At 41.7% G+C, this 24,424-nt stretch overlaps 1 protein-coding gene and 1 long non-coding RNA gene across 4 annotated transcripts in view; one reads left to right on the top strand and one right to left on the bottom strand.

Moving 5' to 3' along the window:
• LOC149915033 (uncharacterized) overlaps positions 1–12,337 on the top strand; it is a 33,866-nt gene extending 21,529 nt beyond the window's left edge. The window contains exon 3 of the long non-coding RNA XR_016459825.1: positions 11,658–12,337. This is a non-coding gene — a long non-coding RNA (uncharacterized LOC149915033). The remainder of the gene's footprint in view (positions 1–11,657) is intronic.
• On the bottom strand, positions 895–20,423 carry NGF (nerve growth factor). 3 transcript variants are annotated; one of them, XM_090124358.1, is made up of 3 exons: positions 20,086–20,423; positions 4,895–5,033; positions 895–2,516 (listed from the first exon to the last, which is right to left on the bottom strand). In XM_090124358.1, exon 3 carries the CDS (start codon positions 1,769–1,771, stop codon positions 1,052–1,054), a length of 720 nt encoding a protein of 239 aa, XP_089980484.1. In that variant the 5' UTR covers positions 1,772–2,516; positions 4,895–5,033; positions 20,086–20,423; the 3' UTR covers positions 895–1,051. The 3 variants fall into 3 exon arrangements, with proteins under 3 accessions (XP_089980484.1, XP_031461792.2, XP_089980483.1); XM_031605932.2 differs by having other exon boundaries at positions 895–1,783; XM_090124357.1 differs by lacking the exons at positions 4,895–5,033; positions 20,086–20,423 and having other exon boundaries at positions 895–1,783; positions 2,328–2,468.
• Between the last annotated feature and the right edge of the window lie 4,001 nt (positions 20,424–24,424).

Below are 24,424 nucleotides of genomic sequence, written 5' to 3'. Positions count from 1 at the left end.
TTTGAAACAGTTTCTACAATGGATAGCAGTTGTTCTTCCAAAGGAAACAGTGAGAGAGAAAACACAGCTTTATCCATTGAGTAATGACTGCAACACCCAGCATGGAGCTCAGGCTCCGCTGTTGCTTCCCGAAATCAGTGTTCTCCAAAGCACAGAAATGATGAGCACAGGGTTTGTTTTGGGGCTCCTTGCTAAAACACGGACTTGTATTTTTAGATCTTTTTTTCTATCACGCGTGAAAACATTTGCTCCTGTGTCAATGCCTCACTGCCAAAAAACCACCTTCAGATCATTCCTACTGTTTAATTATCGACTACGTGAAGGTTTTTGACTTACATATTTAGGTTTACATGTATAATATATACATGAGCAATGAGCTGTAGAACAGCATTTTAATTAAAAAATACATATACCTGGATTCTGCTCGTATGCAGACAAATATTCAAAAATAATTGAGAATGGATCATTTTTGCAGTGAAAACACTTTGCCAATTTGTAAAAAAACGCACTACGAGTCATGCTTAGAAATGCATCTGGCATCATGAAGATTAGTGTTTTCTACCAGGAATTCACTGATATGACTAATAAGACTAATACCTCTACGGATAATTAGTAGAACGAGAGTCAAGTTTTGAAAAGACTTTTTTTCAGCCTCTTGGTAACTGCTCAAAACATTTCAGCTTATTTGTCTAAGTAAGCTGACGGGTTGCGTGATGGAAACTGTTGTGGAAGAGAGGGATACACGTAAGGGCTGCAAAAGCACTGCACTTCTGCAGAATGCTGAACAGAGATTGTCCAGTGGCCCTTTGAACAGCTCAGAGCTGTAGGGCTGCATTATGACAAAGGTGAATGTCTTTTGAAGAGTCCGGCTGGTCAATGAATTGCAAAACACGAAAGGTTTCCAAAAGAGTTTAATAAATAACGAGGTTCTTTTTGTATTGTATAAACTATAAATACACCATGCAGTCCTTTTTTTTGTTTTTTAACTTAAAATAATTTACAGGCTGAGGTAGGGGGATAGGAGGATGTTGTTGTGGGGTTCAGCTCCGTCTCAGGGTCTCCCCGATTTCCTGCTGAGCACGCAAACACAGGCTGTGTCAATCCGGATGAATCTCCAGGCTGCTTGCTTGCCCTCCATGGTCAGTGCTTTGACGAAGGTGTGTGTTGTGGTGCAGTAAGAGTTCCAATGCTTCGCATCGATCCCTCGGCACCCGCTGGACACTGGCCTAGGGTCCCTGCACTTGGTCTCGAAAAAGTACTGCTTAAAAACGTTGTTGTTAATGTTGACCTCTCCCAGCACGGTCACCTCTTTGCCTTTGATGTCAGTGGCTGTGGTTTTGTCCCCGACCCACATGCTGACACTGTCACACACTGAGAACTCTCCCCGGTGCAGTACGGGATGTGCAGTCCTCTTGGTCCTGGCAGTCCTGTTGAGAGAGACTGCGCTGCTGAGAAATCCCGTATTCTGTCCTTTCCTCGACACTGGAGGTGGCTGCGTGCTGAACAGGACCCGAGAAGACCGGAAACGCTTCTTCTTAAAGAAATTTTGGTCCATCGCGATATTTAAATCTTCCGTTCCATCTGGCATCCAAGCAAAGCGGCCGTGGCTTGTCTGTGGGGCTGCCTTGGAAATGTGCTGTCCGTTACTCTGTTGTGTACTGGGTAAGGAGTGTTCTGCAGGATACTCCAGTGGACCATTGTCCTCTGACTTTGGAGCTGCCTGTGTGCCGATCAAAAAAGCTATAATCAGAGTGTAGTACAGCATGGACATTACGCTATGCACCTAGAACAAAAGAAAAATGTAGTATTACTGTAAGCCACGCTGGCAGAAACAGATGGTGTTGCTGGCAATAAATGTGTAAGATACCCAGGACCATACAGGTTTCATCAGGTTCTCACGTGGGTGCCAGATGTTGATCTTCCAGAAGAGCTCATTCAGACAGTATAAAAGTTGTTCATAAAGTGAGAACATTAGAAAATAATAGCTAGATTATTATTAATTCCTCTGGTATTTGTTATTAGAACACTGTGAAGCACTTGTTTGGTATTATTAACGCGGAGACCATATGGCGACAGCATGTTCCCAGGAGTAAAATCTCTGGTGATTTTTGCAATAACCTTTTCGGCCAGCACTGGTCTTTTGGCTGCAAATACCCTGCAGAGGAGCAAGCATAGAAATAGGACCTTGGCTAAAACAGCTGTCTGTTTAGTTCATCCGTCTGCATGGCTGTCCTTTGGGTGAGGGTGGGGACCACCGAGCTGGTGTTTGTGGAAGTGGGGGAACCCCCTGAATCCGGCCATTAGCACACACTCCCAGCCACACTTACCTGCCATGTGGACAGGCCCCAGCACTCTGGCTGGCTCAGCAGCCTCCAGCAGCCTCCATCTATCCCATCTGCCCTTTCGGGACGCACCACATTGCTGATTTGGGGCAGATAAAGCCCACGCTCCTTCCCAGAAGAGCTCAGACATCACATGTCACAAGGGCAGATGGGATTTGTCCAAGTTCAGGCTGCCTATTAGGACAAATATGGGTATTACATAGGAGCACCATGGGTGACAGACTATTTCTGGTTGGTATCTTAGGTAGAGCATAGCTAAAACCATTATGGTCACAGTACTGGGCACAGAGGAACACACCGTCCTTTTTTCAGTGCCACGAGCAAGGAGTTGCACACATGTCCCTGTATAGCAGACCCAAAGTCAGTGCTAGTCTTCCTGTAGCCTGGAGAATGTGCACATCTGTTTGGGTGTGGAAAAATGCGGGACAAATATCTAAAATATCTCTAAGAACAATATTATGCTGGAACACCAGCAGCAGTAATGCTTTATTAGGTAACTGCCATGTGTTGACTAAATCAGCCATATGTTAGGGAACAAATCAGCAGCACAGGCATTGAAAACATGATCTGAAATTGCAGTCAAGGGCTGACATTGTATTCCTCTGTGAAGAACTATGAGGTACAGACTGGATATAAACAGGAAAAAAACATAAAACCCTATCAATGCAGGCTCCTCCCCTGTCCTGGTGCTCTGTTTTGCATGACGTGCTTCAGCTGGCCCTGAATTGCAGCGTCCAGCCAGCAGGCAGGCAGCCTCACACCCACTGGACAAACAGGGTTTTTCAAACAGAGGAATCAGGCTGTGCAATTCTGCTGTGATTTCCCAGCATGTCCTAATGTTTTTCTGGGTTTGGGTCAATGACTGTTGACTTCACTCCTTCCTGCTCAGCTTTCTCAAACTAGAATTCAAAGAGGCACTAAAGCTTTGCTGGGATGCAGAACCCTGACGTGCACCATAGGGTCCTGTGTGGATACTTCTTATCTCAAACGAGCTGAAATGAAATAAACAGCTGTGTTTGTGCAGGGCTGAGCAAGCATTTAAGAAATCAGCAGGACATGCCAAATAGACTGAAGAGATGCTACAGTCCCTGCATCACGGGGACAAAAGAGAGAAATGCCATAAGCAACAGTAGCAGTTCTCCTTGCAGCCTTTGGACTGGATGATATGATGGTTAGGAGTCAAATGCCTCTCACAGAGAAAGTCCTTACTGTTCCAGCTACTTTAATTTACTTAAAAGAAGGCTGAGGGTTGCTGCTTGCCCACATGCTGCTCATACTTGAGCAGCCATCATCAGCTGTACAAGGAAATAGAACTAGGTGTAGCTCAATAGCTTGGCTGTGCACAACTCAAAGAGTAACCCCTTGTTCAACAACCAAATTAAAATCAGATGGGTCACTGCATCTCTAAAAAGTTGGCTTTTCCAACAGAAATGTTAATGGAAAAGGTTTGCAGAACGAACTCCAGGCGCAATTCAGACATGCCAGAACAGCCTCAGCCTATCGTTTTATACATAATACCCATTTTTATTATTCCCTTCTATAGAAAAGAGGCATAGCAATGCCAGCAAAGAGCTCTTTCCTGATTTTCTGCCATACTTTTTTCTCCGAGCTTCTTAGGTTGCATATTTTAAATCTTTCTTTGTATTTCCTGTCCTTCTGGCAAAGCATTCTATGGGATCGTGGCCCAAACACAAGCAAATGTATTTGGGGTATGTGGTACTTTCCTGAAGATTCAGAACTGAATCTTTTAATCTATTATAACATAGTAGAAAACAATTAGAAATAAAAAAACAGATTCAAAAAGTGGATTAATCTCAAAGACAGTGCAAGCAAAAGAATTAACATTTATGGAATAGGCATGCCTTAAGACTGTCAGGATTGTGACTTTTGCTGATGTGAAGGTGTTTTACAAGTTGTTTTAGGGGGTTGTTTCTAAATTTGTTCTGTGTTTAGCTACTGGACTCTTCCATGGTCCTTTCTGCAAAGTGTTCACATAGTTCCCATCCAGTGCAGCCACCTGAGCTTCCCTGGAGATGCACAGCAGCACCAGTGCTGGCACTACAGCCTTTGTAACATGGGCCACAACTGTTACCACAAACCTTTCAATACCAAAAATGCAACAGCTGTACAAAACCAGAGGATATTTAATGAGCCCTGTGACTTCTAAGTGAATTCTCTCTCATTGTAATAAACCATTTTCCACAAAAGGCATTTCTGGAGGCAGAATATGGGAAGAAGAGATACGTGGGAACTCCCCTATTAGCCAAACAATAGCTAGCTAGCAGATACCAGTGATGCAGCTTGTTTAATATGTCAGAGAACCAAGCATTTCCAAAAAATAAGAGTATTAAATGCAAACTGCCCTCATCTTCACTTTTCAGAAGACAGATCAATTACTTTTTAATTTCAGGATGACAGTTCTTCCCTCATTTGTTCATCAGACGCCCTGCTACCTATCCTCATACAAACACTTCCCCTGGTAGAGATGTTTGGACTGCTGTGTGATGCTGGTAATACAAGATTTCAGTCTGCTGTGTGTGTGCTGTGCTTACCTCTGTGTATATTGCACGAAAAGCTGCTCCTGAGAAAGCTCTTTATTTCATCCAGATGCTGAGCTGGGGTTGTTGCAGCATGCCATCGGGCCAGTTTGGCTGCGTAGCTGAGTCTGGGAGTTGCTTACTCAGTGTTCAACTAGAATTAGAAGTATTTGTTTCAGTAAATAGCCAGCAAATACATGTTTTCAGTGCCCTTCCCCACCCAATAGCAGGAGTACAGGGACAAATCCACGCTCCTGACTCTCTGAGCTGTGCCTTTTTCACTGTTATGCTGTATTAATTGTCTGAAGTGCCGATCTTGGCTTTCACAAGCAGTGTGCTTGTAAGACAAGATACCTTATTCAGCCCCTTTACGAGATCCTACTTAATTATCCACTGTCCCCAATCCCTCTCAGGCATCTTACAGGCTCACTGTAAGCAGGAGAAATGCAGCATAACCAAGCAATGCTTGCTGATGGAACCATCTGAGCTCAGTTTGCACAACAGATACGGACAGATGAGGATTCAGACCTCCCATCTTCTTCATCTGGAAGGCAAATCTGCTTACAGGTGATGACACCACATGTCATCAGTACTCACTGAAAACCAGAGACAAAAGCACAGCATGGTTTAGGTTGGAAGGCACCTCCAGAGGCCATCTCATAGAATGGCTTGGGTTGGAAGGGACCTCAAGGATCATCAAGTTCCAACCCCCACATACAGAGCCACCAACCTCCAGATCTGGCACCAGCCCAGGCTGCCCAGGGCCCATCCAACCTGGCCTTGAACACCTCCAGGGATGGACGGGGCATCCACAGCCTCTCTGGGCAGCTGTTCCAGCACCTCACTGCTCTCTCTATGAAGAACTTCCCCCTGACATCCAATCCAAACCTTCCCTCCATCTGATCCAACCCACCTGCTCAAGTAGAGCCACCTAAAGCAGGTCTGCCAGGACCACACAGGCATTTATAATACCTACAGGATAGTTCCAAAGGAAAAAAATAATACAGGTGAAACATCACACAGGATATCCAGTGGTGGTGATGGGACTCTGCTGATTGTGTGGAATCAGCACTGTTTTGGTGAAGAGATGATGCTTAAAATCTTTCATTCATGTGTGCTCTTGCACATCATAACCTGAATTCAACAGATATTCCAAAGGGGAATGATGAGATGGCTGTTTGTTATCAAAGAATTATCTGATTTTTGCTGATATTTGAAAAGAATTTGAGGGTACAAAATTTGCAGGCACACGAAGACGCAGATTTAAGTGCTGGACCACTGGCTACTATCAAGGCAAAAAATAACTCATCTTAATTGTAACACTGCAAATGATCACCTAGACCCAAATCAAAGGAAAACCATTCTCTTTCTTCTCAGATGAATCCAGTATTCAGCTCTCTTCTCAGCAGAATACGTTTCAGACTGTAAATTCATCTTAAATACTTAGGTAACTGATCTGTCCCATTTAATAAGATAAAGCAGAGTTGTACAAGGTGCTCCCATATAGCAAAGTATCCCGATAGATTCAGTGTGGAAATTAATGTGCAGCTGCTATGGAGAGCATGCTCCTAACATCAATGTACAAAGTAATGCTCCATTTTTTCTGAAGTTGACTTCATTTTACGCCTGCCACACGTCCACAGGAGAGCTGGCTGCCATTTTGTGTGCTTACTGTGTTTGGTTCTGCTACCAAGATCCAAATACAACAGCTTCATTTTCATAAACCTGAAATCTTCCGAGCTCGTGTTATGTGCTCATTGTATCGCTTTGTGCAGCACTTCTGTATGCTGTGTTTTTTGGAAGAATGTACTAATAAAGCAATAACCCTTTCAATGTACTCTGTCAGTTTAGTAATGATAGATCTAAAATAGTGACCGCTGCCAAAAACAATCCAACAGCTTTTCCTACTGTTCTGCCACCCTAAGAAAACACAGCTTCAGTTCCAACTGGCTGCTTATTTAACCACAAAAGAGTTTATTTTCAGAAGGTTGTATTTTTTTAAGTTCTTTTGCTGTCTTCTTCCCGGATTGCCAGCTGTGGCAGAATCCAGTAAATCATGCAGTGTTATTCAAATGATGCTGAAGACAGCATCTACTCACTATTCCTTTGTACCTAGTAGTCCCAGAGATGAATATAATATCCTCCTAATGTCTCGCTTCAGAATTTACATGCATTCAAGAATACGAACTTTGGGGGAAAAAAAAAATTAAAGATCACCTTATTCCTATTCCTTAGTCTCTTCACTAAGCTGATGAGCAAGAAAATGGGAATTTTTAATGAATTCAAGATTTAATTCCTCTATTACATCTACAGTGACTCATCCTGTAAATAAGAGGTTTATGTATGCTGAAGAGCCAGTTGGAAATTACCTGTGTCTCATGTACTTCCTTTTGTTCTGAAGGCCTCCAGTACTGAAATGCTCCTTTGAGTATTGCTAGGGAGAGCAGCAGACTGAGAAAAATGCTGCCCTGATCATCCATTGTGTCACCATGATCATCATCATCACAGGATGGACACAGCCTTAATCTAGGCAGTGAGAATAATAAGGATGCTTGATAGCCCACCATGCTTCTGTCCTTGGACAGCTAAAGAAAAAGGGTATTGTGAATCATGGTCTGCAGGGTGAGGATTCAAACCAGAAACCTATCAGAATTTGGAAAGCATTTTTATTTAAGCTTCATTTTATTCTTCTTGGGCCGTAAGTAATCAGAATGACTTATTTGCAAGCACCTGATTTTGTCACTCCTATCCTCCTGAACCGGTACCCAAATATTTCAATTGCTAATGCCTCTGCAAAGAAGCAACCTTGAGATGACATCTTCCCTGCGCCTGCCTGCCTGGGCCTCACTTCAGGGGATGATTTCAGAGCACCACGAAGGGCTCCTAAAACCCCAGTTCTGTTTGTTCCCAAACCTCAGCCCTCAGCAGCGGAACGAAGGAGCACAGTTCCTTTGGATTTCTATACACACTTTGACCCCAGAAAACAAACCAAGTCTATTGCCCATCAACTTTCTGGCTTCTTTGACAGGCCAGTCACTCCAAATGAAGCTACCCAGTAGGAGAGATGCAGCCTGCAGCAACAGGTGCTGGATTCTTGCAGTAGACATTGGAGACTCTTAACAGAAGAGCACAACAAGGAGAAGATTCTTGCACAGGACACACAGAGCTCAGCTTGCAATGGGATGCAGCTCTTTTTGTGCCAGATTGACCATTCACACACTGATGAACGTGCACAAAGTTGCTTTGACAGACAATTATATCATATATAAGATAACAAACTGATATTCAACAAATAAAAGATATCAGATCTCAGTTTGGATAGAAATCCCTTTAGTGCAGTGAGGGAAAAATGAGTTAATGGCCACTTGAGATAAATCTCTCTGAAAATAAATAACAGAAACCAACTTTAGAAGGATCATGTGAATCTGATTAGCCTGAAGTCAATGGCCTCAATGGAATAAAAATGGTAAACTGAAGTTAGCTAGAGAGAAAAATGCTGGAAAGAAGTTACCTAACCTATTACAGTTGTATCTAATCTCCATATTACAATGTTTGAAAGCATACCCTAAAATTAAAGACTGACACGTGATGACATGTTGATTTGTTTGATGCTTTCAGCGTGGACTACAAAGTGTGTGTGTGTTTCGTAGGACAGCAGGGTTTCCTACACCCTAATTCCCCAGCACCAGCAGTGACTGGAGATCTCAGGCACTGACAGGGAAACTACTGCCAGCACGAATGGGAGAAATCCATCTCCAAGTTGGCTCTGTTTGAGATCCGTGCAAACAGATCCATCCCACCTTGTCCTTTCCTCTCTCTGCACCTTTCCCAGATGGTTCTGGAGCTGGTTGTGCCAGGTGTGTACCTTGGGATTTTTGGTTTCCAATATGAAATGACCCGAAATGAAGTCCAAAGAACTAAAAGATGTGCTGTACCACATGAAAGAGCTGGAATTTCAGCCCTTTTTTTTTTTTTTTTTTTTTTTTTTTTTTTTAATAATGATAGTGCCAGTATCAAACTAGAATTCATCTGGAAAGAGAAAGTAAAGGGTAATCAGACTACAATGTTAGTATCCCATCTTACAGCCAAAAGTAGTTACAGCAGAAAAATACGTCTTTAAGGGCCAGTAAGCTTTTCCAACTAATGATCTTATTCCAGCTATTCAGAAGGGAATGTAAATCCTGATTCTTGTCCAAACCTTTGTTAATAAGAACCATCTGAATTCTAAGAGTGATACTAGCTTTAAAAAAATAATAATAATAATTCAAGCTCTCTTTTTAAAATCTTTCTTCATTTTTCTACCGCTGTGCAAACAAATTTGAACAAATGAGATGTTCAGAGATAGAACACATCTTCAAGTGTGATGCATGAAGTGTAACGACTCCAAAAATGAAGAAAATAAAGTAAGCTGATATGTCACGTTCAGATTCTCAAAGATAGATTCCATAACCTGTAATGCTTCTCTAGATCTTTGGATCTAGGGACCTTCCTTGGAACCTGGAACAGAACATTATGTGAGCACAAACAGCACCTAGAAATGATAGTGATGCTCTTCTCAATGTTTAATAGCTCTGTGTTTCAGACTGTCCCGTTCCGTTCATTCTTTACCTCAAAAAGGAATTTCATCTTATCTCCCAATACATTCATACTGATTAAAAGCATCAGATGTATTTTGGTGGGGATTCTGAAAATACCAAAGGGAAGATGAATTCTGTCTGGTTTTGGCAAGTCAGAATATAGGAAGAAGGCAGCAAAGAGGGCTGAAGTTGAGAGAAACTTCAAATGTATGTTGGACCTCTGCTGAGCTGCTTGCACTCCATAAAAACTCTGTGGCCAGAGGAGCTCACAGTGATATATTGGATTTTTATTCCATTAAAGAAACAACTTGAAGATAAAGGATTGCAAAATAAAACTCCCATCTTACAAAATGGAGATGTTCCTGTGATCATTTAGAAATTTCTGAGATAGTGGAGAAATAGTAATGGAATTGAGTATGTGCTATTTAGTATCTCCCATGAAAAAAATATCAAACCACTGAATGCATCAATTAGATCACTTAATCAAACTGGTCACTAACTTATGGCCTATCTGTAGAAATCCCTTTTGTAGAAGGTGAAGAACCTGAAGAACAATGCAGCATCCCTACTGAGCAGTTTCTTTCTCTAAAAGCTGTCTATGCTCCCTTGTTTTTTATTTTTTTAAACTTGTAAGATATTCATTGATATTTCTTAACCAGCTCTTCTACCTTCATGAGACCTATGGAGACTTCCTGATGGTTGAAGACCTTCTCTAATGACTTACTTTACCTGACTATATGGAAACTGTGACAAGAAAATAAGAATGAGCTTTAGAAACTGACTTTCTTCTATTATAGTTGATTTCCCAACACAGTCACACTCAATCTACATCTGCCTTATTTTACCCTATTCAACTCATTTTGTTAAAAATACGTATAAGTTATGATTTTGTGATTACATAGGAATAATACTTAAGATTTAAAATGCCTTTAAAAAAAATTAAAAATGCATAAAAAAAAATAAGCAATTGTTTGTTGTCAAACAAGTGGTTGGATTAAATTTGAGAGGTATGTTGATTGGGAATGAGTAGCAAACAAGCAATGGTGACCAGGGAGCCATGTGCTGCTGTATATGGGGTGACATGCAAAGATTTGGGCAGATACTTGCATTGCAAAACCTGAGCTTTTTCTGAAGATTGTAATGATCTTGTTGTCTTGTAACAATCCAATCCTCCCATTGTTGTGGTTCTGTGACCCATTTTCCCCCATACATTCAAAACAACTGAACACTTAAGTTGGGTGCAAGAAAAACTTTCAGCTTTGAAGTTCTCCTCTCAGCCTCTTCCAGACTAAACAACCCCGATTCCCTCTGTCACCTCTCAAAAGTCTTATTTTCTCATCCCTTCACCAACTTTGTTGCATTTCTCTGCACGCCCTTGAACAATTTACTGTCCTCCTTAGTGAGGACCTAAAGCTGAACAATATTTGAGGCACGCGCCTGCAAAAAAGGCAACAAGCATTTCCCTAGCTGGAAACATTAATTCTGATACAGGCCAGGATGGCACTGCCTTGTTCACCTGCCCGCACTGCTGGCCCACACTCAGCCAGATGCTGACCAGCACCCCTGGGTCCCTCCTTGTCCACTGGGCAACTTCCAGATGCTCTTCCACTCTTACCCAAGCCTGTACTGCTGTATAGATTGTTGTGACCCAAGTGCAGGACCCACCACTTACCCTTGCAGAGTAAATATTCCTACATTTTTATTTTTGGTATTCCATCATCACCTGGTTACCGAATTCAGATTTTGCTACAGTCAAAAAGCATAACAGGGGAGATGTGTTGTTTCCCTTTTGTTGTGCTCTTGCATGGTTCCACAGCTTTTCATCTAGAATTCTCTGGCCTTGTCCTAGATCTAAATAAACCTTAATGCTAATCACTGATGTTACATCGTTCACACTTAAACTACGTGTGGCTCATTGACTTTCCCCTTATACAGAGTTTCAAATTCTAAGAATAGATTAGAAGGCTACTTCTAGAAGGATTAGAAAATCACTGCAACTGCTTTTATTACATTATTACCCCCGTGGTCTTATATTATATTTGGCAAGAACATTTTTCTGGTTCCACAATGTGAAAAATCGATTAGATTGAATGTGCAAATGCTTGGAACTGGGATGACCAAAGCACTGCAAAAAAATGTTCTCACCGTACATTCTTCAAAACAGTCTCAAGGAGCTGACTAAACAAAAACTTCTTTTTCAGCTTCACATAGTTTAAAAAAACAGCATACAGAGGAAGGAGATGAAGTGGGAGGAGGCACTGTTTGCAAATCCTGGAACGGTAACTTGTTATGGGAACGAGAAGCTACAGAAATAATAACTTGTAAGTAACATTTAAAGGCTGCAGCTGGTACATGCAACACAGCTTGAACCTCAGGACGTGCTTCTTACAGTGAAGTAAGGGAAAAACATTGCAGATAAATGCAGAAATGCTCCAAGCAAGATATGAGGAACCTCTGCTTGCTCAAATTATTGGATGACATCTCCAAACCCATGAACTCATCAGCTTGAGCAGCACTGCAGCTAAGCTGTAGCGTTTGGATGTTGTTGATGCTGCTACAAAATGAAGCCTGCTATTCTAATCACTGTGGATAACGAGTTATATTCAGACATAACTCATAACATAATCCTTTGTTAGGAGCATTTCTCTGGCCCGCATGCAGAGTGCTAGCTTTGTGCAAACTTTCATATTGAAAAATGATAACTTGAACTCACAGATACACTGATAATACCTGATCACTACGCTAAAAGTAGGCCTGAAATCTCTTCCCAGAATTATGGCATTTTAATTAGAAGAATGTGGACGAAGGCTTAATCTTATTAGTAAGGATAGAGAGGGATAAGGCAGAAACAAAGTCCACAGCAACGCAGCCTAAATGTGAAAATCAGCAGCTTGGAGGCTGCACCGCCTGTACTGCAGCAGCAGAACTGCTCCCTGTCCTCTGTGACATAAAAGGTTAAATTTGACAATGAGTAATTTGAAAGAACTGCCCCTTCCCCTGCCTTCCAACTGCGAGTTACCTCGCACTCACTTATTTGAAAGCATTCAATGAAAACGCAGGGAAAGGTCATTTTAAATTTAGGAACCGAATTCAGAGATTTGTGAAAAAAAGTTTAAAAATAATCATTTTTAGGCATTCTGAAGTCTTGTGACGTTCAAGGATAAATAATCTCAACTGGAGCCGATTCCAACAGATGCTAATCTGTCCCTTGGCTTTGCAGTCTGCTTGAAATAGTACTTGTTTCTTCATGTCATGCCTCTGGCAATGCTTAGTGAAGTTAGAATTACAATCGCCAATGAATCCCATTCTTAATGTCATTAACTTTCTAAACTGTTCCCCATAGCTGGCAGCCTTTCCATGCAGAGACCTACTTAGTTGGGAGCTGGGAGAGTGATGGTTTGTCTGTCTAGAATCATTGTGCCTTTTAATTGAAATCTGTTTACTTGGTTCATTATGTCCGTTTCATGATGGCGATCACAAACTTTGCTGCATTTCTGTTGTGGTTTACCTATTAGTGAAAGGAAAAAAAAAAAAAGGCTCTGTGGTTAATTATGATGATTTTTGCAAGAAGAATCTTTAACCGAATTGTTAACATCATAAATTCAGCAAATGTTTGAATTGAAGATTAGAGACGTGGTTCATCTGCAGATTCTGTTCTCATTTCTAGCTTAGGAAGTGATTTGGCAAAATACAGGTTTCAGTGGCTGCTTTTCTACCAGCTGATAGATAACCACTGTCAGAACCCATAAACCACGAGCTTAAGGTTGCTTCCAAATTAGGGACAAATATTGATCAGAAAGCAACGAGGAAGGCCCCAGATGACAAGGACTGTATGTCAAACAGAAAACACAGGCAACAGTACTGCTGTTTGTGTTCATTAATCCTGTGGTTGTATAACGGATCATAGGCTAGGAGTTTACTTTCCCTCTCATAGAACATGAGTCAAGGGTGACCAAAATGATGTGTGTTATAACATGAGCTTGACACTCATCACTTTAGCAGATGGGGAAGTCAAATATTTGCTTCTTAATAAGAAAAAGTAAAGCTGATTAATCATCTGAGTCATCCTGCTCTAGTTCAGTGCTGGAATGAATGGCATTCCCTATGGATCAGCCTACGCAGAAGGAAATGCTAGACTGTAATCAAGACCTAGTGACTGAGTTCAATCAACTGTTTCAAAATATCAACCATGAATTTTTGATAAAATGGAAAGTGGGGATTTTTTTTCTCCCAATCATGCAGTTGATCCATTCCTGAAAATTCGTATTTTGCAGGGAAAACAATTAGAAGATTTCCACCAGGGCCCCCTCCAACTGGAAATTTATTACCCCTTTTACAAGCTTACGTTATGTTACGCTGCAATGTACAGATGAAGGGACTGGAACACAGCACTTGCCCTTTCACATTCTTCTTTCTGAACAGTGCTGCAATGCTGCCTTGTTTTTGGGACAGATAAGTGGCAGAAACTCCCTGATTTAGACTCACAGAAGGCAGCAAATTTTTAGAAGCTTTTAGAAGATATCAACCTACTGCAACTCTTGCAGATATTACCACGAGCAGCAAAAATCCCACCTGGAAAGGAAATGGGGTAGTTTGGAGTGAAGTCAGTTAAGTTCAGTTGTTGTTTTCTAGAGGAATCGATCCCAAAAAGTTTATTTCTATGGGTTTTTTTTTCTTATATCTAGCAGTGAGCATTTCAAACAGGAGCTGAAGAAAGTTCCTGTCGATTTTTGGCAAGAGTTTGGAAAAACAGTGGTTATCTGAACATTAGTCTAGTTCCTGATGCCCCAGGTTACGTGCAGTGATGAAGAATTTATCATCAGCACATCTGTAAATGACTCATCTTGCTTCTTGCACTCACATGGCTTCACAATTTTACTGCCTGCTTGCATTGACGTAAAATATTGGATATTTGTCATGTGAAGCTCTTCCATCCCGTGGGTAATATCGGAAATTCCAAGCACAAAAAACACCTTAATACCACGCTGCAGTTAATGCATCCCTAATCATCCTGTAGCCTCCACGATAGGACACAGCACTCGTCTTCAGTTAGCAGTCATAGAATGATAAACCTTACAACGCAGAATCTGGCTGCAAATCACACACCTGGAATTAAACATCTTCACCCAGCTCCATTACAGGCTGTGCAAAGGAGGTGTGAGAGCCTTAGATAAGATATTACAAAGTAAACAATAACTGCTTTTATATTTTTCCGCTGGCGTAAGGTGATGAATTCTTCTAATGGCTTCACCCAACATAAACACCAGAAATGGACGATTTCTTATTTGGCTTTTATGGTTTGTTGAATGATGGCAGTGCTGGGAGAAAAGTGTAATAAAGCTCAAAGAAACAGGAGAAGGGTTTTGTCAGAGCTCTTCTCCAGACTTCAGACCTGTTTCCTGGGCTGTGTGTCTTCACACAAGGCCATATTAATTCTCCAGGCAATGTGGAGCTTCCCCTCGTGAGTTTTGGGGAATGTGGAAAGCAATATAAATTCTCACTCCCAATTCCCACTGGGCCCTTTATGAACCATGTATTGAATACCCACCAAGTTTCAATCTGTTTATAATGCCAGTTTTTCAGCCCGGTTTCAGTCCAATTTTTTGCACTACGTAACGTAAACCAGAAATAATTTCTCTCTCTACCTTTATGTTCAGTCCTCCTAAAAACAGCATTTGGGTGAAGGCAAGAGGGAATTAAAAGAAATTGATAGCTGCAGTGAAAAACCAGTTTGCAGTTAACTCAGCCTACTGACCCTCTGCAGATGGGCGCTGGTGGCCCTTCCTAAAGGCCTTAATAGAATAATTTCCATCATCGGCGCAGTGATGGCATTCCAGCAGAGCTGCACTGATCAGCTGTGTTCATCAGAACTGTGAGTTTTTCTTGACATCTGAGCTGCTCACATGGCTGTCGTAAAGCGTGAGCGTAAACACCTTGCAGAGCTGGGGCTGCTACACAGAGTATCTCGAAAGGATCATGAAAATAATGGGCAGGAAATGATGCATTTCAGAAAGTGCAGGCTGTGTTGTTCACCGCAGGGCAAAGAAATGCCTTTATGAACAAGCAGTGTTTAATACCTGAGTCACCCAGGCCGTAAAGGCTTCCAGAAATAAAAGATATATTTCAAAATGGAAAAAACAGATATTCTTTGAGATAGAGCTGTTAAACGTGTCGTAATCGAAGTAATGCACAGCAAGGAGGTACCTGGTTAATTTCCATTACAAAATTTTCCAATTTTTTTTTTTTTTTTTTTTTTTAATGGCCTGGATTGAATACAGTTGTATCAATAACAAAATAAAGACAAGCAAAGCAAGTCAATAAACCAGACCGCAGAAAGGTCTGTCTCTATTCCCAGACAACACAGAGGGAAAAGATACAAACTGATTAAGAATAGGGAAAAAAAAATTAAACAGTCATCCTCAAGCAAATAAAACCACGTTTAAAAAACACAGAATTCTCAAATAAATGATCTGCTATGACAAGGAAGCAGGTTCGTCCTGACAGTTGTTCACTTATTGCATTCATTTTTATTCCTGGAAGTTTCATATTTGCATAACAAGTGCAGTGATGGTTCTGCTGTCGATGTTATGTAAACAGAGGCCAAAAATGACATGGAAAAAATCATCTTATCTTCTGTTTTACATCTTTTTGTCCACCTTTGTGGTTGGATCTGTTTGCACTGACAGTGACAGTCTCAATATACAACAGTTCAATGGGAGCACACTCTGATCTTTTATTAGCACATTGTTATACACTGTTTGGAAACAGGAAATTACATTTTGGAGTAAAGAACAAGGATCAGGACACATTTTTTTGGAATCACTGTAATGGCCTGTGCCCAAAGAAACTAATTCAGGAAGCACATGAAGCTTTCTGGTTACTGCAGGTATGATTTCTGAAAGCGACCATTCAGAAAAACATTATAGGGATTCCTGTCAGACTGAGGGAAGCACGCAGGGGCCTGGATTCTAAAATCCAGCCCAGGATTTTTGCTGTGTGCACGAAACATCCATGAAATATTTTCTTTGGAAGGAAAGTACAATGAAATCTGAAAGCCAAGTTCATACAATACAACCGTTCCCAGCAGTAGGGGATGGGAGTCCGATATTGATTTGGATCTTCTGATACTGTGAACTACCATGCTGTAAAATCGCAGAGCATTACTGTAAGGGCAAGAGCTGAGAAAAAAAAAAAGTCTTTACTAGCAAATAATCATTGCCTCGAAGGCAAGGAAGAGTCAGAGGTGTTTCATTCATTGTTCAGTGGCACCACTGAAGCTTAGCAGTAAAGCCATCTGTGTGTTATCTCCAAATACATCATGAAAGCATTTTCATTTTGAGCTTAAGCAAAGTCTCATTCATGGGTGCATGCAGGTACAGCCCGATGTCTATGCACATATAGACCCACAGAATCATTGTGGTTGGAAAAGACCTCTAAGATCACCAAGTCCAGCTGCCAGCCCATGCCTAGCATGGCCGTAACCACATCCCTCAGTGCCACATCTCCACAGTTCTTGACCACCTCCAGGGATGGTGACCCCACCACCCCCCTGGGCAGCACTGTCACTGCACCACCACTCTTCCTGCAAAGAATTTCTTCCTAATATGGTAATTTTCATTTTAATGGCTCTATGCAAGGCTCCAACTACTGAACAGTACTTTGTGTGTTTTCTCCTGCTGTACAGTAATGGTGTAATTTAAACATCATTCAAATGAATATAACCACGCAGGCATTATGCCTGTAAGTAATCAAGTGCTCTCATCCACCTGAGCACATGAAAGCAGTTGTGTGGTGCCCTTGGGTGTGCTTCACTTGGACCTCGTGCACTCAGAAACATGCTGACCTGTAGGCTGCTGTAGTCAACTCTCACCAGCTTTGTTGACTTTACAACTCCCCACCAATACAGCCAGTATGCTTCCTTGTTTTACTTTATTCTTTTCCTGAGATGTGGATAACGATGAGAACCACAAGCAATATTCAGGATCTATATATGTCCCATACTGGGCATAGTGTAGGCTTCTATCAAAAGCCTGAATTCTTCCTGCCACCATCTACAATGCACAAGTAGCTTTAATGTCAGTGGAATCTGGCAGATAAAGTGGTGTGTGTGCTCTAATAGGTATCACCTATCTTGGCATAAGCAGAAAGGATCTTGCTTTGCTTGGCCATGTATTTTTTGTGTAATTAATTCAGCAGAGCTGTAAAAAAGGCTCCATACAGCCACACGCATCCCATAGGACATCCATCCCAAAGGAGGAGATCTACTTGAACACTTTTAAATACATTGGCTTGGACAAGTGTGCACCAATCAAATTCAGAATAGGGAGAACTGCCTTTCTACTCCGAAATAAAAGCAGTAGGATTGTTACATGTGCCTCTTACCATGAGACAAGTCGTGCTGGAAGATGTTATCTTCCATTTCTCCAAGCATATCAGCTCACCTAGAAGATGTTCTATTTCACTACCAGTTTCTGAATCAGCCCTTTGAATCCTCCTGGTGAGAGGGCAGTTACCTGCAGAGCTCACCATCACTGCAGCCCATTTGATAGGCACTGGGTTTCACTAGTTTTTATTGGACTAATATTCAAAAGACACTTCTAAGGCCACCAATACCATCATTTGACTGTTGGTGCTAGAATATTAACTCATTTGGAATGAAGCATTCGTGTTATTAACCTTTTATTTTTAACATTTCTTCTTAAGAACTGAAACAAATGGCAGAACTACGTTACCTCCTTGAAGTTATGGATACACTTTTTCCTCCATGCTTTCAATTGAATTCAATTGATTCTAATTGTTGTGCATTCAGCATTCTATTAGCTCTAAAAGCATTTTGTAGAGAAAAGCAATTCATGGAATTTACACTTAAAGGAACATTTCTCTGTGCCCAAAGTCACAGAGCAGTAATTTATTCTATGGATAGAAGTAATCTAGTCTTTAAATGTGTTGACCCTGTTCTGTTTATCCCACTAAAGAAGGGCATTTTGCCCTCAAAAATGCCAACCTTTATATATATATATTAAGTATTTGTCTGATCTGATGTTTGAATTAATCTACATAATGGCTGCAAAATGCTAACTTATCATTCCATATAACAACTACTTGGCGTGTGGGTTCGAATGATCCTTTGTGCTAATTCCCCACTGAATTTAAATGAAGACATCTGAAAGGATAATTTGAGCTTTTGATTGAGAAAATGGACACTGCTTTGCTAAGAGAGAGAAAAATAAAGCCATGGTTACTTTCTTTGCTGTCATTTTTGTGGGACTGATGCATCCCTTCAGGGTGAGGGGCTGGGACCAGTCAAGATGTGACACGACTATGCTGCACACATTCATCAGAATGAGTTCCTCTCCAGATCTTACTGAGATCTATTAGAAAAGGATTCATCTCTAACTTCAACATCTTTCAGGGACAAATCTTGCTGATTTTACTGGTTCTCCATCCCACCGCTGCAGTATTGTAACCTCCTGACTCTCAGACAAACATGGGATGGTTGTCAGGGTCACTTTCACAAAAGCCTGTTTTCCATAATATCTAAACCAGCTCAGAAGTGCAAAGACCAAATGAACTTGCTGGCAAGTTCACTTCCTGCCCATCTTTCTGCAGATAATTGTCACATTTTACTTACGCTTCGCAAAAAGAAAAGTAGGAAAAAGGCTTTATTGTGACACTGAGGCTTGAAAACACCCATCAGTGATTTGTCTTATAGTTACAAGGCAACTTTGAAGTTGTGGCAGCTCGGAAAAACCAGCCTGACAAGCACGCTCACTTCCCCTGTTTCTTTAAAACTCCTTGAGCATATAAGGGAAATTTAAAGTGAAGAAAGCAACTCAAGCACAAGCACTTTTTGTTCCCAGCACACAAATTCTTCTCGTCCCTGTGACTGGAATCCCCATTTTTGCCTCTGACCGATGCATCAGACAGAGCAGCGTTAGCACCCATATAAATCAATAAGCACTGTCACTTTCAGTCTGTCAAGGCAATTTGTAAGCTTTTTCAAGTGGACATCCTAGAGGATACAGATGGTGTAACCTCCAGCCGTCCCTACAGCTGGAAGGTTTCTGCCTTGGGCCATTCACACTACCACAATTCCTATTCATATTAGGGGGAAAAAAGTTATTTTCAGTAGAATTGCCATAAAAGAAAAGGAAAAAATAATTAAGCCTTATGTTGAGAACTAAAGCAATCAAGAATTTCCATACAGAAGTAACTGCTGTGCTGTGCAAGTAGAACTAGATTTTTATTTACCTGGATAAAAACCACAAGGAGAATACTTACCTCCCTAAGGTTAAACTGTTCTTACAAAAGATTTGTTTCAAGCTTTGAATTTAAGCACAGAAGCTCCATGAACACGCTCCAAACATGCAGACAGTTTACCATGCATTAGCAGATATAATCCTCAGCTTCACCAGACCAACATTTTTCTGAGCAAACAGGGTTTTTCTAAGCAAGGAGCACCCTGTATTTCAAACACTCCTCTTCAAGAGAGTGCAAAAATCACTGCACAGCAAAAAAGAAAAAAAAAAAAACCACATCGGCTGATGCTGAAGATCCCAAACTTCCACAACTCAGGGTTCAATCCCACACGACTGGCTTTGTGAAAAGTGCTGATGTGTGGTCACTCACCTTAGAGGGGACGGGAATCCGGAGGGCTGTCCAGGCTGTTTTGTAGTCTGTAGCACCCCGGTCTGCGGATACTTTCCCAAGCCAGAAGAGCCATTCACATTCCCTCTGCCTTCCCAGCCTCATTCACTGCTCTCAGGGCTCAGCTAGCTGCACTGACTCACAGAAATCAAGCTCCCTCAGGGTCCTAGTGCTGTAAACGTGTGGGAGCTGCACAGACTCGTAGGAATTCTGCTGCTGGCTTGGTGCCTAGCCCGTGCAGTGACGGACAGATGTGCAGTGAAAGTTTGAAAGCATGCACTGCTTGTATGACTGTGCATGCATAATAGCAAGAAAAGCCTCCGACTTCCTGGTTCCACTGTCAAGAGCTGACACTCTTTAAGGGTGGTTTTTTTTTTTTTTTTTCCCCAGGTCTTCAGCATTTCTACTTTGCATCTTAATCCCTGCGCTCAAATTAAAGAAACTCCGGGCTCTGTAATTAATGGGCCCTTTTGAAATTCATCTCTGGTGCCCTTCACTGATGTCATCTGTTGATAAACAAACCTGAAGGAACGCTAACAGTTAACCGGGGAAGCAGTGCACTGGGTTGCCTGCAGAAATCCCCACTATTGGCCCTCTTTAACAGGGCTCAGCCAAACACAGCTCAAGAGTAGCAAAGAAATGTTTGATCCTGACTTGGGGCAGAGGAAAAGATTATGTAGAATCCCTTCTAGCCATAATATTCCGTGTTTAACATGCTTACCTTGAGCAGTAAAGAGATATGGAAATGTTTTCCATTATTTTTTATGAAGGAGGATTAAGCACTTGCAGCAAGGAAACAATGGTGTGTTTTAAGCACTGATAGACAACAGAAGGAATACAAACGTGAAGAACTACAGAAGATAAAGAAAAGCCACAGGCAGTTGGCTAACTACACTGAGAACTGCAAGGCAGCCACCTGGGATCTCACCTGGAAATCAATCATCATTTAGCCTTTGTGATTGCACAGAGAAGCAACAGAAGTTATTTGGATGTCCTCCCCGGAAAATAAGAACAGTGCATTTTCTCAATGTGGCAATAATCAAACATCTTTCCATTCCACCCAGAAGAGGGCAGCCATCCAGAGACACTTATCCCTACAATCTTTTGGACACAGGAAAAAAAAAAAAGACACCAACGTGTGGAAGATAATGCAGAAAGGTGTGAAGCAAAAGGAAAAGCAGCTTTGAGATCATGGTGTTTCTTACCTGCCACATGGATACGTTCTTTTTTGAGCGTGTACCAAGCAGATCTTCACATCTTTTAAGGTTAATAAGACAATTCTTATTCCTTTCTCATGGTGCCAAATATAACAGAGGCTTCAGCACTGGACTCTAAAGCAGTGTCCTTTTAAAATGGCCTGAATTATCTTTAAAGAAATTCTCCCTATAAAATGATTAATGCAAGAACTACCAGCCCAGTTTGCCAGAATTACGCAGCTCAAATTGCTCTGTTTTTCTAGAAGAAAAATGCTTTCCACACACTGTGCAAGTCACAGGCCAAAGCGCGATGCCTTCATTTGCACAGACAGCCATCAGAGTTTGGGAAAGCATTGCCTGAAAACTTGACCTTAGAATTTGGCCTTAGCTTCATATTTCACTGCAGAAATGCCAAACTGTTCTTGTGTTGAGTGAGCATTTTGTTGCACTCATTTCTTAGAATACACACAGATGAGGGCTTTGTGCTGCAGCATTTGAAGAAGCGTTGCAGCCCGTGGTGGCTGCAGCAAACAGCATCAAAACAGACAAGACATTAATGCTCAGCATCCCTACAATAGATTTCTTGGAAAAGCTGCCTTTTTCTTAAGAGCGTGACCACAAAAGCTCTTTAGGGCACTGTAACAATAACATACCATATTTGTACTTAATCAGTTGCATTGTTTCTGTCTGAAGAAACACTCCTTTTGCACCCTGTTCTTCTACCTCCCGAGTTCACACCAGCAAAGAAAGCTGCAGCAGTCTCTGGGATGAAGCACTGGCACGCATTCTCTGCTTTTATGTTCCCACATACCCCAAACAAACACCATTTTAGCTTCTGGAATAGGTGTGGTGCTACAGGCACGCTGCAGTGTGCTTAATTCCAGGTGGACTGCTATAGGCAGAGCCCAGTGGCTGAAAGCATGGCACAGAGGTCACATCTTCTCCTTCCAGCAGTGCTTTGAAACACAGATTTAAGTTTTACCACATGCACGTTTTCTTTTATCCTCTGTGAGCTGAGGATTCTCTTGCTTTGACAAGCTGCTGCATGAAAGGTGAAGGATAGTGATGTCAGGCTGCATAAGGGAAGGTGTGCTCTGGAATCAGAGGGGAAGCTCTTTATACAGCATTATGTGAGCACAGAACTCACGAATCCTGGTTCTCTGCAGGTTTGCATCCACTTATTTCTCTGCCTTTACTGCAGTAGTTCCACATCCCCGTGGCATCTTGTGTAAGCTTCTTTAAACCATATTCCCCCTAAGATCACATGAATTCAGCAGTGTACTGCCATACAGCACAGAAACATTCTGCATTTCAAAGAAACAGGAGTACTCACCCCAAAATGAAGAGCATCACCACTGAGAGCTACAGATACAGGTAAAGCATTCTGTGCTTTGCTGACCCTGGGGCTGAGGTAAGCCCTGACCTAAGCTCTCAGCAGCAGCTGTGCATTGCCATAGCCTTGTCTTCTGCCACATCAGCACCTTGGATGACTCACAGGCTATGAAAATGGTGCCCTATGCCTCCATGGTACATTCAGTATTGTCAGCAGGTTTAAGGGCTGTGTGGGCATTTCTCCTGGAGTTGGTGTCTTTGTGCTGCTGAAAGCACATCAGGGAAGATGTTTGAGAAGAAGCTCAAGGAAGGTGCTTGAGAAGCAGCAGCGAGGCTTTTCATCCTGCTCAAAAAGGAGCAAAACAGCTGCTGGCAGGCTCCAGGCAATACCAAAGTGCTCACAAGTAGACCAATAGTTATATACAATAAGAAGATCTAAACTCACCCAGCTAGTGGAAAGCACCTCTGGCAATGCAGCACTCCTCAAGAAGCAGCCTAGGTCCAAGAAATGCTCACCCTTCAGTGGCTGCCCCTTAAATGAGCCCAGGATGGTCCAGCCCTTCTGGGCAGATGGGAGAGCACAGGTGCAAACAATGTGTTCCTTAGGCCAACAGCATCCCTTCACCAGGTGCTCAATCACCAGTTCAGGGATTCCCCTGCTTTTTTCCATTTAGAACCAATGCTCTATGAAGAAAAAAAGCTGCCAAAAATATAAGCAGTTCTTCTGATTATTTCTGAAATCTTTATGGCAGTGGAAGTAACACAGGTGGGAGCAGCTGTTTTTTCCTCCAACCTTACAGCCACCTTACAGAGCAGTCAGGGTGCTGAGAGAGGGACTCACAAGTTCAAGCTCTGAGAAATATTGAGGAATGGGATGAGGATAACGACACTTTTTTCTTCCAACACACTTATTTACATCTGTATTCATGTGTGCAGACGTAATACATCCTTGTAATATTAAGTCCCTGTGTGAAAAAGATGTTTCCTAGATGCTGGGAAGTGCTTAGACGTGAGTGCAAGAAGAGTTTCAAGCATCTCAAGTGAAGTATTCAAAGTGGCAGTGTTTGTTTTACCTAAAAGAAAAATTATCAGTTTTAAAAATGCCTAGAAAACACAGCTATCTTGTGTAAACTTGTCTGAGAGTTCTTGTCCTGGGGCTAAAGTGGATGTAAAGTGATAGTAAATATTTCCCGTTTTACTTACCTGGAGGGAACTCGTCCCCGTTGCCAAATCTGTGTTAATCAAGAGGTGAACAGGAATTGTCATAATGCAAGTTCTTTTCTTGTGTTAGTGACAGAAAATACATATATATTTTAAAAAATACAATAATCTCCTGGTTTATTGTGTCTTGCTTTGTGTATCTTTGTAGTATTGTGTGTATGGCAGAAGTTACTGGAAAAAAAGCAGAAGAGTCACTGGCGGGTTATGGATAAATAGGTCAGACAAACCATTACTGACTGCAGACTCTTGGCTGTTTCAGCTGTGTGGCTTCTCCACCGAATCGATAGTGCACAGAATGCAGCACATTGGAAAATCGATTTGCACACAATACATTTCTAATACACTGCAATTCAAACCAAGTGGTGATGAGAAACGTTGATTTATGGTGAATTAGGGATGTGATCTGTGCTAATCCTTTCTTTCTCTTTTAGTTGGCTGTGTAATTAAAGCATCTCAGAAGCCTGAGCCTACTGAAACCAGAATGTCTTGACTGGCAAGTGGAAGCAACATATAGACCAAGCAGAGCTATGAGATAAACATGATGTTACTCTTCAGACTCAGCAGAGGTTTTG

Source organism: Phasianus colchicus, chromosome 25 (assembly GCF_987193195.1).
Source record: "Phasianus colchicus chromosome 25, bPhaCol1.hap1.1, whole genome shotgun sequence".
Taxonomy (NCBI): Eukaryota; Metazoa; Chordata; class Aves; order Galliformes; family Phasianidae; genus Phasianus; species Phasianus colchicus.
The sequence above is the reverse complement of the archived record's forward strand: the minus strand, read 5'-3'. Positions and strand labels throughout refer to the sequence as shown.

Coding starts and splice junctions, on each gene's coding strand:
- NGF (XM_090124358.1), bottom strand. CDS start 1,771: ATGTCCATGCTGTACTACACTCTGATTATAGCTTTTTTGATCGGCACA.